Below are 16,994 nucleotides of genomic sequence, written 5' to 3'. Positions count from 1 at the left end.
TGATTTAAGATGCCCTGACTTACAAGGATTGTAAAATTTGGGAATTTCGCAATCCAGCCGATTTTCAAACAACTGCATTCGCATTGCACATGCGTGAGCAAAAATAGCGACAGAAATTGCGTATAGATCATGATCGCAATGTAGCTGCTGTTTAACTGACAGGAACCTGCCATTTTCTAGGTGTGTCTGAAAAAACGCAGGCATGCCTAGGCATTTTTAAAGAGGGCCTCTGATGTCAGAGATGACAACTTCCAGTCTCTTGTGTCGCAAGAATTGTGGATGACCTTGCCTGGCGCAGATAGGAAAAATCTTCGATGTTCCGCCATTTGCGTATGGTTTTGCAATCAGCCCGCATATTGCGATGCATTTGTAGTTTCTGCAATGGCCATTTTTCCTCTATTTTTGTGCGGCAACTATTTGATTTTAGAAACTGCTTTTTAGCAGAACTTGCAGTCCTTTCTGAATAAGGTCCTTAGACCCTTTATTCCCTTGAGCATCAAATTTAGTAGATGATGTTAAATGAATAGTTTCATCATGATGACTGGTGGTAGTAGCTGTTGCGACAGTATTTTGTTGCTCTTCTGTAAACTGGCCATTATCCATTTTTCAATTTGAAGATCATTGCGTGGAGTAACAGGGCTTTGAAAAAAGTGCACTAGGGTAAAGCGCACCACACAGTGCAAACAAAACAATAGAAATATATATTTTTTATTTTTCTGCCTTTGAACTCCCAGCCTGGTTCAAACTGCATGGAATCACAGGGCTTATAGATGCACGTGAACAAAGTGCACCAAACTGTACAATGGCCCTCATTAGAGTTGTTCGCTCGCTAGCTGCTTTTAGCAGCATTGCACACGCTAAGCCGCCGCCCTCTGGGAGTGTATCTTAGCTTAGCAGAATTGCGAACGAAAGATTAGCAGAATTGCGAATAGAAATTTCTTAGCAGTTTCTGAGTAGCTCGAGACTTACTCAGCCATTGCAATCAATTCAGTCAGTTTCGTTCCTGGTTTGACGTCACAAACACACCCAGCGTTCGCCCAGACACTCCCCCGTTTCTTCAGACACTCCTGCGTTTTTCCCAGAAACGCCAGCGTTTTTTCGCACACGCCCAGAAAACGGCCAGTTTCTGCCCAGAAACACCCACTTCCTGTCAATCACACTACGATCACCAGAACGGTGAAAAATCCACGTTATGCCGTGAGTAAAATACCCAACTTTTGTGTAAAATAACTAAGCGCATGCGCTCTGTGAACCTTGCGCATGCGCAGTAAGCGACTAATCGCTATATAGCGAAAATCGGCAACGAGCGAACAACTCGGAATGACCCCCAATATACAGCAGAGACACAGCACAGTATATAGCCGTGTGCCCCCTACAGACAGAGACAGTGATTACCCTGCAGACAGTGATTACTATACATTCACAGCCCCTTGTGAGTCTGGAGTCAGACCCAGCACAGTAGTACAGTATAGCTCGTGAGTCTGGAGCCGGACACAGCACAGTAATCATGCCTCTTATACACAGCATCTCTCTACAGTATAGTACAGTGCAGAGAACGTGCCTCTTATACACAGCCCTTACAGCAGAGTACAGCGCAGCTAACGGTAGCGTGCACTAGACATTTATGGATACTAAGTCACATGAGAATCTGACACGGGAGGATGACGTTTGAGCCTCATTTTGGATTCGGAAAATGGTGGGAGATCTGAGCTGGGACTCGGGTCTCCTCGGAATCGGTATGTTCGGGTGGGTTCGGTTTCCAAGAAACCAAACCCATTCATCTCTAGGCAAAACCATGTTGCAATGCAGATGGGGATGGGGAAGATGTAACATGTGCAGAGAGATTAGATTTGGGTGGGGTGTGTTCAAACTGAAATCTAAATTGCAGTGTAGAAATTAAGCAGCCAGTATTTATCATGCACTGAAACAATATAACCCACACAAATCTAACTCTCTGTGCACATGTTACATCTGCCCCACCTGCAGTGCAACTTGGTTTTATACAATTGCAAACTTTATTGGTTAGCTAACAAACCTGAATAATCCCCATAATGTATAATGAATTCATTTCTATATAAAATATTACTTCATGCAGTTTCATTATTTCAGATTAATATGGATTTTGGTCAGCTAAATTACCTTTGCTTTGCCATAGAGCCAAAGGGGCTGATTCTGAATTGGGAGCAAAGCGAAAAAATGAGTAACTTTGCACCTTGACAAACCATGTCGCAAAGCTAGGGTACAAATACATTTATTTATTTTTGTGCATGCAGGGTAAATTCTGGCTGTTTTTGTGTGTAACCCACAAAAGAAGGACAACTTTATTTTTGCACTGCAATGTAGATTTTTTTTACATTTGCCCACCTGCAATGGTGGTTTTGCTAAGGTGCATACAGTAGTTTCTCATTTTATTTGCTTTACTTCCATCTATGAATCAGCCCCTATACAGGTACATAATTCTGCAAGTAATATTACAGTTTACTGTTATTATAGGTGTTTTTTCTGCAGCGGGGTACACTGTGTTCCACAGGGAATATATCGGGGTGTAGAGATGGATCTTGATCCAGAGGAACCAACAGGCTAAAGCTTTATACTGAGCCAGGATGCATTGCGGGGCCTCCTCTATAACCCCGCCTCCAGGCACTGTGAGCTCAGTTTTAAAGTTGGTTCCTGCATGAAGCAGGTCACTTAACAGGGGGTTTGCGCTAGGCAGCCCTGAAAAAGCTTTTTAGAAGACTTCAAGGGCTGCAGCACTTCATATGTCAGTGTGACATACTGTGCTGCGGCTCCATCACCTCCTCAGCGGCGCTGCATACTCCCGCTGGCTCTGTTCCCGGGTACTTGCGGCGGAGGCGCTTCGGTTCCTAGGCACACCACCGCAGACGCTCTCCTGGATCGCGTGGCTGCTACTAAGGGAGGAGGTAAGAGGGTGCCCCAGGCAGGACTCGCCATTAAATCGCATTCTGGTCACGGTCTTAGGAGACAGACTGCGATGCTGGCTTGGACACTGTGACAGAGCAGGGACCCCACTATATGCACCAGGGCATGAGAGCACAAGTCGGATAGTAAAATATCCTGTTTAATAAGGCTCCACAGTACCCGGTGGTGAGGACCAGCATAAGGGATAAGGAGCTTGACCTGTAGCCCCTCCCCCAGCTCCGGGCAGCATCTACTGCTGGTGTTCCCTCCCCGGAACTGCCTCACACTCTCCCTCACTCCCTGACTGAGACTTTGGTGCCATCTTCTCACAGTAGCTGCGACTGGTCTCCATGACTGCAGGGCAGAGTCTCCTTCTGTAAATCCACCTGTACATCAGCGCTGTGATTTTACAGGCACTTAAGTATTCTAAAAGTCATTTTAAGACAGCGTTAGTTAAGTACATATTGTACGAGTATATTGTACGAGTATTCGGATATATACATCCGGTCTTGGACCGCACATTGTTTTATATATATATAAGCACAAAGATGGTGGCACTCACGGGTCTTTCGGTCAAAATATAACGGACACAGCGGTCTCAGATAAAGATCAACATTTCGTTAATTTAATAACGTCATCAGGATACAGATACAAGAACAAACAAACAATATATAGCCACTTACCACACCTCGTGAGTCCCCGCCATCGTCCCTGGCGCCGGGTCCACTGACTACGCCCCCCGACGTCACGCACTTCCCGTGCGTCCGGCAGACGGTAACTAGGCAACATAACAACACACCCCACACAGTGAATGGGATCGTGCAGAAACAGTGACAGGCATATTAAGAATTAGTATCTAAATCATATAAATGCCTGCATGCATTAAGAAAAATCTTAGAGGCATGACAATCAACTAGACTAATCTGTAAAAAATACCTGGATGTTAACATAATACAGCCGATATATATACGGAAATAGAACATACATATCTCAACAACAGCAGTTTGAAGTACTGCTGTTGCAATCCTATATATGACTAAAAAACAAACACATCAGAGACATGAGGCAATCAGGAGCCAGCAAAGCTCAACAATAGAGGAGACTATGCCTATAGATGATCGCTTATCCCTATATCAATATTCACATATAATCTAGAAATATTAGAGAAAACGGTTCAAAGGTAAGTGTTCATTGAGTCCTTTCGGAGCAATGGTATTCAGGCGGTGGATCCATCGAGATTCTCTTTGTAACAGAGTTTTACATCTATCAGAACATCGTAATCGTCGTGGTACTGTGTCAATTATTTTGTACCATAACGTGTCCAAACCATGATTCAAGGCTTTGAAATGACGGGCAACTGGTTGATTGATCCCACCTTTGCCACCCTCCAGTGCCTGTCGGATGGAGGACCTATGGAGTGCCATGCGCTCTTTAAACTGCCTTGTGGTCTTCCCCACATAGAGGAGACCACAAGGACAGCGTATGATGTAAACGACATGGGTGCTACTACATGTCAGAATGTGGCGTATGGCAATCCGCTCCCCCGTATGCGGGTGAGCAAAGGAGTCCCCATGTTCCATAAAACTGCAGGTAGTACAGCCGGTACAACGATAGCAACCCGGCTTTCTGGATAGAAAAGTACTCGGACCACTACTAGCACGGGTAGAATTGTCATTCTTGACAAGCCAGTCCTTCAGATTCTTATTCCGGGTATAGCTTGGCATCAGTCTCGATTACTTTAACATAGGGAATTCTGGATCAGAGGTCACAACCGGCCACAAATTCTTTACAACTTTCGCAATTGTTGGACTAGCTGAATTAAATTGTTGGACAAACGGAATAATGTCCAACTTCTTTTGCTTATTGCTGCTTTTCCTCGGAATCAGAATTTTAGAACGTGGGATGGCAAGTGCTTTGTTCTTTGCCTCTATCAGATCTTGGTATTTATATCCCCTCGTCAAAAATTGTCGGATCATGATGTCAACCTCTCTGATGGTATTAGCCATATCATCCGAGATGCGGTGTATCCGAAGGAATTGTGAATATGGGAGTCCTTTTTTGGTAGAGCCCGGGTGCTGGCTATTACCGTGCAAAATGGTGTTCCGGTCCGTATTTTTCTTATACAATGCAGTATGTACCTTCCCGTCCATCAAAGACAACTGGACATCCAGGTAATTGACACACTGAGTACTCATACAATAGGTGAATTTGATGGTACTCTCTGCGGAATTGATCCTTGCCATCAGGTCATTGAATTCAACATCGGTGCCCAACCAGATAAGGAGGAGATCGTCGATGTAGCGTACAAAGAGGGTATCTTCTCGGCAATCTCGTTCTCACTAAAGAATGCCCGTCGCTCTACCCCAAACATATAGCTATTAGCAAAGGCTGGTGCCACGCAAGATCCCATGGCACAGCCTTGTTGTTGTACAAACCAACGAGAATCGAATAGAAAGTAGTTCCTCTTTAGTGTTAGTTCTAGAAGTTTAATGAAGAAGGGCACTTCTGGGCCTTTATAACTGGAACTAGATGAAATCAATTCTGCAACAGCTTCAAGGCCACCTGAATGAGGGATGTTGGTATATAGACTTACAATGTCCAAAGTGCATAAATATGCATTGGGAGGAAGTACTGGTAAATTCTGTGAACGTATGATAAGTGACGTCGTATCTTTCAAGTATGTATTCTGGGCCTGCACAACTGGTTGGAGGAGCACATCCAGGTATTGGGAAATCTTGTAATATATCGACTCCCTAGCAGCTATAATCGGGCGGCCCGGGGGAGCAGTGGGGTGCTTGTGTATTTTAGGCAACGTGTAGAGAACTGGAGCCACCGGATTCTGCTGAATCAACGTTTTCATAGTTGCCTGAGAAATGGTCCCTTTCAGAACTGCTTCTTGCAGCACTCCCTTTAGCTCCACCTCGAACCTTGCAGTTGGATCGGTAGAAAGTTCAAGATATACTGTCGAATCATCCAACTGTCGATATATCTCTTCTTTGTACATGGCAAAATCTTGTATTACATTACCACCCCCCTTATCTGCGGGGCGGATGACGATACTAGAATCACCACTCAACTTTTTCAGAGTCTCCCATTCCAATTTGGACATATTTGGTCTCGTTGGTTTCACCGACTGAACTACACCCTTAACTTGTTGGTCCAATGACCGATTGAAGCATCTCAACGACGCATTCATACTAATGGGGTCAAACTGAGATGACCCTTGGATTTTCCTCAATGGATTCTCATCCCCTGAGTCCAAAGCCTCAATGTCACCAAAATGTTCTCGTAATCTTAAATCGGTAGGCATCCAACTTCCACTAGAAATCATTGAACTGGTTCGAGGGTACAAAGGAAAGGCCCTTGTTGAGGAGATTCTTTTCCTCACTTGACAAAGGTCTGCTGGATAAATTGAAGACTATTTCTTGGCAGGGGCTTTGTTCTTGCACTTTGAGAACCCTTTGCCACTATCCTCCTCTTCTGGTAAACGATCTCCTTTTGCTTCTCGCTGAGCGCGAGTGCTGACCCCTAAAGGGGGTTTACCAGTGTTGCGTCTTCCAGTTGTTTCTGTCTCACTCTGTGAAGACTGTCCCCCGCTGGAGGTTTCTGTTTCCCCTGCAAATCTCCTAAACTTCCTGTGTCTTGGATTATAGGTCCTCTTGTAACTCGGGTTCAATGCCCAGGGGTAAACTCTACCTTCCGCATAATCCTTTTGTACCAAGGCAAGTTTATTTCGTTTGAACTTAACCAGATCTTTCCGATAATTTTCTACTTGTGTTGCTAGTTTTCCCAGCCAATCAGTGCCTTGATCCAATCTGATCGTGGCAAGATGTAATGTCTCAAACTCAGTTTTCTTATTTTTAATATCATTCAATTCCCTTGCGGCCTCCTCAATGACTAACAGGATTAAATCTAGGCTGCACTTGTTGAGGATTGCAGTCCACTTGCGACAAAAGTCAGAGTTATATTTCCCTATGGTGGGGGAATTCCTAATCCGAAACCCCCTGGGGATCTGGCCGCTGCGGTGATAGTCTGAGAGAGTCACCCCGTCTAGAAAATAATCAATCTCTTTCTTAGATAGCCTAAGAAGCTGCGTGTAGAGCTGCTCAGCCGATTCTCCTGACTCCGACTGTTCAAGGTGTTCTTTGAACCGTATAGTGTCGGCATCCGCATCCGAAAAACTCCAAGTTTCTCCAGCAAGGAGTGTAATATTCCTGATGCCTGTACTGTCCTGCATCTCTCCCCAGGAACTGGTTAAAAGCGCAGGCAAATGATCCTGCAGTGTCACAGACTCATAAGGTGTAAATCACCTAGGTCAGGAGGTGCCTTGCAAAAATGAATGTAAGCCGCCAACAGTCTGTCTCCAACAACGTCCCGTGATGCAGTTACACCAATATGTACTGAATGTATGGCCGGCACTCACTCCTTGAAGATCTCACTGCCCCGGTGCCTCCCACGGAGGTCTCTCAACCAAATGTACAAGCACAAAGATGGTGGCACTCACGGGTCTTTCGGTCAAAATATAACGGACACAGTGGTCTCAGATAAAGATCAATGTTTCGTTAATTTAATAACGTCATCAGGATACAGATACAAGAACAAACAAACAATATATAGCCACTTACCACACCTCGTGAGTCCCCGCCATCGTCCCTGGCGCCGGGTCTACTGACGACGCCCCCCGACGTCCCACACAGTGCATTGGGATCGTGCAGAAACAGTGACAGGCATTCACTGTTTGGGATGTGTTGTTATGTTGCCTAGTTACCGTCCGTTGCTGCCGGACACACGGGAAGTGCGTGACGTCGGGGGTCGTCGTCAGTGGACCCGGCGCCAGGGACGATGGCGGGGACTCACGAGGTGTGGTAAGTGGCTATATATTGTTTGTTTGTTCTTGTATCCGTATCCTGATGATGTTATTCAATTAACGAAACGTTGATCTTTATCTGAGACCGCTGTGTCCGTTATATTTTGACCGAAAGACCCGTGAGTGCCACCATGTTTGTGCTTGTACATTTGGTTGAGAGACCTCCGTGGGAGGCACCGGGGCAGTGAGATCTTCAAGGAGTGAGTGCCGGCCATACATTCAGTGTATATATATATATATATATATATATATATATTTACTAGTCCAGTGCAGTTTTGTTGTCTGACCAAAATAATTATCTGCATTGTCACTGTGACTGTGTGTGCCTGTATCTGCTGTGTGGATTTCATTTCAGTGTATCACAGCTATATCTATCCCTGCATTCTATACCCTTAATGACTAGGTGCCTCAGGATATCATATATAGTGCTGCACAGTATTTACCGTTAAGTGTATTCTACTGTGTACCCAGTCACATCATACCGCATTTATTTTCTGTTTGTGTACTGTGCATGCTGTCACATAAATAGGGGATTTATTTGCAGGTATTATATTTGTCTGGCTGTATTGTACTCATACGCTCTACAGTTATACAGTTACATTCACCATAATGTCTAACACAAAGGGCGGGAAATCCGCGGACGCTCCTGCCTCATGCAGCGCATGCGCTAAGGATTTGCCTGAGGGGGAAGTTTTACATGATGGTCTGTGTAATATGTGCCATACATCTCCCAGTCAGCCTGCAGCTCCTGCAGTCAATCAGGAGCCACCTTGGGTGGCGTTCTCAGCTATGCTGAATACGTTTGTGACACGTCTTGCACCCCGTATGGGACCTCCTATGCCATTGCAGCCACATATTGTCCCTGTGGAAAAGCCGCCTTGGGCGGATGCTTTGTCTACCCAGTTACAGCAATTAAATCAATCTTTGGTAAAACCTACCCCACGTCACTCTGGTGTCAAGGGGTCATCTAAGCAGGCCGCCTCCTCCTCACAATCCACTAATATCTCAGATGATTCAACTGATGAGGATGGCGAATATACTGACCCATCAGACACTGATACAGCTGCTTCTGACGAGGAATCTACAACTCAGGTTGATGTCCCTTACCTAGTGGAGGCTATTAAGCTGAGTCTACAAATCGATGATGATGTAGATCCCACTACTACATCTAAGAAACCTGATAAGTTTAAACGTCAGAAGGTAGCTAAAGTAGTCTTACCACATTCTGACCATTTAGTAAACATACGTCAAGTACCATGGTCTTCGCCAGGAAATAAATTCTCCCTGTCTAAAAAGATGCTAACTCGTTATCCTCTCCCTGCTGAGTTGTGTAACAAGTGGGAAAATTCACCGCTGGTGGATTCCCATGTCACCCGTCTTGTGGTGTCATCTACTCTGCCTGTCATCACTGTCACCTCACTGAAGGAACCTACAGATAAACGTGTGGAAGGATGCCTGAAGTCTATTTACTCCCTTACAGGGGCTGTACATAGACCCACTATAGCAGCCTCCTGGCCGCAAAAGGAATTGAAGCATTGGTTCAGGCATTAGAGGAAGAGCTGTCTCAGGATATATCTGAGACTGCCAGACGATATCTGTCTCATATTACCCACGCCTCCCACTACATTCAGGAGGTGTTCTCTGAGGCACGTGTAATGGCGGCCAAGGCATCGACTACATCCATCCTGGCTCGCCAAATTCTGTGGTTGAGGTTATGGAAGGTGGACTTGGACTCCAGAAAGACCTTGGAGGTACTACCTTTTAAGGGAGACATCCTATTTGGGGAAGATCTGAATAAGATTGTGACTGAGTTAGCGGCTGCTAAGACTGCATTTCTCCAGAATACTAATCCTTCTGCACAGAAGGCAGAGTACCAATTTTCATTCCTCTCGACCTCAAGGGAAAGCAAAAGGTCAGGCATACCCGAGACAAGTACGTGCTCCCAAAACCACTAAGCCCAAAGCAAAACAATCCTGGGCTGCCCGTCAGCCTGCTTCCAAACAAGACAAGCCTGCTGCATGATGGGGTGGGCCTCACCCAGGGGGATCCCTGGGTGGGAGGCTGACTTCTGCAGTTCACCCAGGTCTGGTTAAAGACCACTTCAGATGCATGGGTGCAAGAAGACGTCTGTTGCGGGTTAGCAGTCTCTTTGAAGAGACGCCCCCCTCGCCAGTTCTGCACAATGGTTATCCCTTTGGATCTGTTGAAGGCGCAAGCTCTGCATTTGGTTGTGCATTCTCTCCTGGATACAGAAGTGGTAGTGCCAGTATCCCTGTCCCAGAGAGGTGGAGGATACTACTCGACCCTGTTTCTAGTCCCAAAACCCAATGGGTCTTTCCGGCCTATACTCAACCTCAAATCACTGAACAAATTTGTGGAAGTGCCCAAGTTCCATATGGAAAAACTGCATTCAATTGTACTGGCCATGGAACCCATAGATTATATGGTATCCCTGGATATACAAGATGCTTATCTGCATATACCTATTGCCTTATTGCATCAGCAATATCTGCGGTTTGCTATTGGCAACCTTCACTATCAGTTCCAGGCTATGTCATTTGGACTGGCCACGCCCCTTGGATCTTCTCCAAGGTTATGGCTGTGATGATGGCTCATCTACGTCATCAGGGAATCAGGATCCTTCCGTATCTGGATGACTTGCTGATCCTTGCGAACTCCCAAGATGTCCTCCTCAGTCATTTGCAACTGACGGTATGCTTCCTAAAAGCCCACGGGTGGCTAGTCAACTGGAAGATGTCCTTGCTGGTCCCTGCTCGGAGCATGGTGCACCTGGGGGCACTGCTGAAACACATACAGCCAAAGTCTGTTTCTGTCTCCAGAGAAAGTCCTGAAACTTCAGGACAGGATCAGATACTTCCTCTCTAGCTCAAGAGTGTGCATACACTCGGCAATGCAAGTACTAGGCCTCATGGTGTCGGCTTTCGACATAGTAGAGTACGCTCAATTTCATTCCTGCCCTCTGCAGAGGTTAATCCTTTCCAAGTGGGACAGCCTGCCTCATCGGATCAGGACTCAAATGATCTCCTTGACTCCAGAGGTTCGTCTGTCACTGATCTGGTGGCTACAGGACCAACAGTTGAGCAGGGGCCGTCCCTTCTGGACCCCCAACTGGGTCCTACTGACTATGGATGCCAGTCTGCAGGGTTGGGGCGCGGTGCTAGAGCAACACTCTCTCCAGGGTTGGTGGACCAAGGAGGAATCTCTCCTCCCGATAAACATTCTGGAATTGCGGGCAGTGTTCAATGCTTTGACTCTTGCCCTGCCTCTGATACAGAACATTCCTTTTCAAGTACAATCAGACAACGCCACCATGGTGGCATACATAAACCATCAAGGCGACACTCAAAGCTGCATGGCAATGATGGAAGTGTCAAAACTCCTTCGTTGGGCGGAACGCCATCTGCCAGCAATATCACCAGTGTTCATTCCGGGAGTCCTCAACTGGGAAGCTGATTTTCTCAGTCATCAGGAAGTGCACACCGGAGAGTGGAGTCTTCATCAACATTCTAGTGGACAAATGGGGTCTACCAGATATAGACCTGATGGTGTCTCGACACAATCACAAAGTTCCGGTCTTCGGATCAAGAGCAAGGGATCCTCAAGCAGCATTCGTGGATGCACTGGCAATTCCATGGAACGTTCGGCTGCCCTACGTGTTCCCTCCAGTTTCACTTCTGCACAGGGTACTATGGAAGTTCAAGCAAGAAGTAAGAATACTACTTCTAGTCGCTCCAGCGTGGCCCAGCATTGGTTCTCAGACCTGCAGGGTCTATCAATAGAGCGTCCTCTTCTACTTCCTCAATGCCCAGACCTCCTCATTCAGGGCCCTTGTGTCTACCCAGACCTGGCCAGGCTGGCTTTGACGGCGTGGCTCTTGAAGCTTCACTCCTGAGGGCCAAAGGATTCTCCGAGGCGGTTATCCAAACTATGCTGAAGGCCCGCAAACCGGCTTCTGCACTGATTTATTATAGGGTCTGGAATTCTTACTTCACCTGTTGTGCTGGTAAGAATTATGATGCTTACAAGTTTAGTACTTCCAGACTTCTGGCTTTTTTGCAACAAGGGCTGGATTTAGGACTTCGTCTGGCCTCCATCAAGGTTCACATATCTGCCTTGTCGGTGTGGTTTCAGAGAAAAATTGCATCTATTCCTGACGTTCATACATTCACTCAGGACATACTGCGGATTCAGCCTCCCTATGTCCCTCCTGTGGCTCCATGGGATTTATCTGTTGTCCTGAATGCCCTGCAAGAGTCTCCATTTGAACCTTGAGTCAGTGGACCTTAAATGGCTCACAGCCAAGGTCCTGTTTCTGCTGGCTATTGCCTCTGCTAGAAGGGTGTCGGACATAGGCGCGTTGTCCTGTCGTCCACCCTTTTTAATATTTAATCTTGACCGAGCAGTTCTTAGAACTCGCCCTGGTTATTTACCTAAGGTGGTGTCATCTTTTCACCTTTAATCAAGAGATTGTTGTTCCAGCCTTCATCTCTTCTGAATTGTCCTCCAAAGAACGGTCTTTGGATGTGGTACAGGCTCTCCGTATATACAGTATGTGGAGAGGACTGTCTCTATCAGGAGGTCAGATACCCTCTTTGTACTGTTTGGTTTTCACAAACGTGGCTGGCCTGCGAATAAGCAAACTTGGCCAGATGGATTAGAATGGTGATTGCACAAGCTTATGCGCAGGCTGGACTCCCAGCTCCTGCTGCTATTAAAGCCTATTCTACTCGGTCTGTTGGACCCTCTTGGGTGGCCCGTCGTGGTGCGTCCGCAGAACAATTGTGCAAGGCGGCTACGTGGTCCTCAGTGAACACGTTTATTATGTTCTATGCCTTTTATACTTCCGCATCCCAGGATGCTTCCTTTGGACGCTGGGTTTTCATACCCACTAAGGTGCCTCCCTTCCCTTGAGGAACTGCTTTAGGAAATCCCCGATGTATTCCCTGTGGAACACAGTGTACCCCGCTGCAGAAAAGGAGATTTATGGTAGACTTACCATAGTTAAATCTCTTTCTCCGAGGTACACTGGGTTCCACAGAGCGCCCACCCTGACGCACTTAGCTTCTTTGGGTTTGTATGGCATTAGCCGCTAGTCCCTTCTGCTGTCGTGAGAACGTGATTCTATGTGACTAACATCTGCCTTCTCTTTTACTTGCTTCTGCATTGGACTGGTTAACAAAACTGAGCTCACAGTGCCTGGAGGCGGGGTTATAGAGGAGGCCCCGCAATGCACCCTGGGACAGTCTAAAGCTTTAGCCTGTTGGTGCCTCTGGATCAAGATCCATCTCTACACCCCGATGTATTCCCTGTGGAACCCATTGTACCTCGCAGAAAGAGATTTAAATATGGTAAGTCTAACATAAATCTCCTTTTTTCCTTGTTTTACAGCCATGTTATGCTGAGTTTGGGATAAGTGAGAATGTTCTAGGTCTCATCTTCAATCAAGGCATGATATGGTAAGGTAAAGTAATAATGCTGGGAAAAAACTTTGAGTGTATTCTTACTGATATGGAAAATTCATATCTGCAGCCGCGGCTCCTACCTTCTTTAGATGTGGGGCTTCCGTGAGGTCAGTCCGACTCCTGGGTCCCAGCGCCTGCGCAATAGAGCTGACAGTCGCCGATACGTGGCACATGCGCACAAGCGGTGGCTTCGGTGCACATGTGCAAACCCCTGCTTCTATGGACAGCATCAGCTGCAATCGTTAGAAGCCAGCTAGGCAGGCAGTGGCTTCCTGCTGGTGACTGGCAGTTAGGACTTCCAATAGGAAGTCACTGCCGGTCACAGTGAAGCCAGTGCAGTCACATGTACTGCATCTGGCTCACTGAGCTGGGTGGTGGATTTTACCTGGGGGGCAGCAGTCCTGCAGCCCATAGGTAGAATCCGCCACTGCATATCTGTGTTTGCCATTTATTTTAAATGGGCCTTTATATGCATCTTAACCTTCATATGCTGGGATGGCATTTGTTTAGTTAAAATCAAAGTTTAACATACACCTGGAAGGGTAGTTTTGGAATGATTAGGGACTCTGCACAAATATTAAGAGAGCAGAAATGTAATTCCAATCTTTTGTGTTTACAATATATTCTTTTACGTTACAGGATGGGTACGTTTTATGCACCAGGACTGATGGTTGTAAATGTATTACGTCTTCTAACTTCAATGTACTTACAGTGCTGGGCTGTAATGAGCAGCAATATTCCCGAAGAACGAGTTTTTAAAGCTTCAAAATCAAACAATTTCTACATGGCCCTTTTACTACTTGTTCTATTCATGAGTCTGCTGCCAGTGGCCTACACAATAATGACAATATCCCCCTCCTTTGACTGTGGGCCTTTCAGGTAATAATACTAACACTATCTATTATTTACTTATTAACAGTTATTTATAAAGCACAAACATATTATGTAGCTTTCTAGAAAATATTTAGTCGTTCACGTCAGTCCTTGCCCCAGCGGAGCTTACAATCCATATTACCTATCACATGGACACACAGTCTAGCATTATTTTTTCGTCAGAAACCAATTAACTTACCAGCATGTTTTTGAATTGTGGAAGGAAACCGGAGTACCTGGAGGAAACCCATGCAAACATGGGAAGAACGTATAAACGCAACACATATAATGCCCTGAAATTAAATGTTATATAACACTAAATTTATTGGTACAACAACTGATTGTACCAATATATACATCACTGTGATCCTGATTCAGATGCAATGGTATTGCGATTATTGTGCACATGCCAAGGTACCTTTGCGATGCCGCCAGGGGCGGATTTCTCGCAAGGCAACCTAGGCGTCCACCTAGGGCCCTGCGGGTCCCAAGGGGTCCGTGAACGTGCCCCACAAAATCCATCTCACCCAGTGGGATTCTCTCAAAGGGTCTTCTCTGTATCTGCCCAGGGCCGGTTCTAGACCTTGTGGTGCCCAGGGAGAATGTTTCCTTTGGCGCCCCCAACAGGAAAAACAGGGTTAGTGCGCACCGCAGGCGCGAATCAAAAAAATAGGGCGTGGTTTTATAGGGAAGGGACGTGGCTACAGTTATGCCCCCTGTGTAGTTGTGCTCCAGTAGAGTTGTGCCCCTGTAGTTGTGCCCCCTGTAGCGTTTTGCCCCCTGTAGTTTTGCACCCTGTAGCTGTGCCCCCAGTAGAGTTGTGCCCCCTGTAGTTTTTCCCCCTGTAGCTGTACCCCCAGTAGAGTTGTGCACCCTGTAGAGTTTTGCACCCTGTAGCTGTGCCCCCTGTTGAGTTTTGCCCCCTGTAGCTGTGCCCCCTGTAGATTTTTGCTCCCTGTAGAGTTTTGCCACCTGTAGCTGTGGCCCCAGTAGAGTTGTGCCCCCTGTAGTTATAACCCCAGTAGAGTTGTTCCCCCTGCAGAGTTTTCCCCCCTGTAGCTTTGCCCCCTGTAGCTGTGCCCCCTGTAACTTTGCCCCCTGTAGCTGTGCCCCCTGTAGCTGTGCCCCTGTAGTTATGCTGGACACTGCGACCCACTGGCGGGATAGTCCCAGAAAACAGTACTGTCCTGCTAAAATCAGGACAGATGGGAGGTATGCTATAGTTCTTCCATAAATAGCCTATCCTCTGGTGCCCGTGGTGCTTCCCGCTCTTCCAACGAGACCCTGTATAAAGCTGTCCTTTCACCCGTGCGCAGGCTACTCTCAGTGTCCACTGTCACCAATGCTAAGTATTTCTATAATATAAATAACTATATTGCCAATATTATCTATCTATCTATCTATCTATCTATCTATCTATCTATCTATCTATCTATCTATCTATCTATCTATCTATCTATCTATCGTATCTAACTTTTATCTAATTATATACATCTATCTCTCTTTATTTATCTCTATATACACTTATTTATCTCTATCCAATTTAGAGATGTGCGGTGGGCACTTTTCGTGTTTTGGTTTTGGTTTTGGTTCTGGTTCCATGCTCGTGTTTTGGATCTGGATTGGTTTTGCCAAAACCACCCTGTTGTGTTTTGGTTTTGGATATGGATGATTTTTGAAAAAAAAACACATAAAAACAGCTAAAATCACAGAATTTGGGGGTAAATTTGATCCTATGGTATTATTAACCTATAACATTCATTTCCACTCATTTCCAGTCTATTAGTTCCAGTGAACACCTCACACCTCACAATATTGTTTTTAGGCCAAGAGGTTGCACTGAGGTGGCTGTATGACTAAGCTAAGCGACACAAGTGTGTGGCACCAACACCTGGCCCATCTAGGAGTGGCACTGCAGTGTCAGACAGGATGGCACTTAAAAAAAAAAAATAGTCCCCAAACAGCACATTATGCAAAGAAGTAAAAGAGGTGCAATGAGGTAGCTGGATGACTAAGCTAAGCGACACAAGTGTGTGGCACAAACACCTGGCCCATCTAGGAGTGGCACTGCAGTGTCAGACAGGATGGCACTTAAAAAAAAAAAATAGTCCCCAAACAGCACATTATGCAAAGAAGTAAAAGAGGTGCAATGAGGTAGCTGTATGACTGAGCTAAGCGACACAGGTGTGCGGCACAAACACCTGGCCCATCTAGGGTTGGCACTGCAGTCCCACTGCACTAATGGCGGATACCAGTTGAACGTCTAACACCAACATAGCCGTCAAGATCTCAGTTATCCACTTTGCAACAGGATGACTTCTGTCATATTTCATCTTCCTCGCAAAGTGCTGTTGAACAGTAATTTGCTTAGTTGAAGTAGTACAAGTTATCTTCCGAGTTCCCCTCTTGGATGACGATCGACTTCCAGCAGCAACAACAGCAGCAGCAGCTACAGCAGTAGTAGGAGGAATTGGTTCTTGATCTTTCCCTATTTTATCCTACAAATTTTTGTTCTCCATTATTTTGCTGGAGTTATATAACAAAATGCAGCAAAGGAGAGCATACCTCTACACCACACAGGGCAAACCCTGTAAAAATTATTTGGAATTAATATTAATAACCCCTTTATTTGGAGTAAATAAAACACAGCACAGAACAGCACCACTGAACTTATATGGCAGCACCACTGGACTGGATTTATACGCCAGTACCACTGGACATATACGGCAGTACCACTGGATTTATACGGTAGTACCACTGGACATATACAGCACATACTTGCCTACCTGACCCTCTCCATGAGGGAGAAAATGCTCTGTTCCTGGACTTTCCTGGTAATGTATGATTGCCAT

General features: G+C 46.0%; 1 protein-coding gene across 1 annotated transcript in view; it reads left to right on the top strand.

The window, feature by feature from the left end:
* Positions 1 to 16,994, top strand: part of LOC134993526 (transmembrane channel-like protein 2-A) — a 133,189-nt gene that overhangs the window by 68,274 nt on the left and 47,921 nt on the right. The window contains exons 14-15 of the mRNA XM_063950886.1: positions 13,196 to 13,263; positions 13,909 to 14,148. Coding sequence (XP_063806956.1) covers positions 13,196 to 13,263; positions 13,909 to 14,148 — 308 coding nt within the window. The remainder of the gene's footprint in view (positions 1 to 13,195; positions 13,264 to 13,908; positions 14,149 to 16,994) is intronic.

Source organism: Pseudophryne corroboree, chromosome 1, assembly GCF_028390025.1.
Source record: "Pseudophryne corroboree isolate aPseCor3 chromosome 1, aPseCor3.hap2, whole genome shotgun sequence".
NCBI classification, from domain to species: Eukaryota; Metazoa; Chordata; class Amphibia; order Anura; family Myobatrachidae; genus Pseudophryne; species Pseudophryne corroboree.
This window is presented reverse-complemented; position numbering and strand designations above follow the sequence as displayed.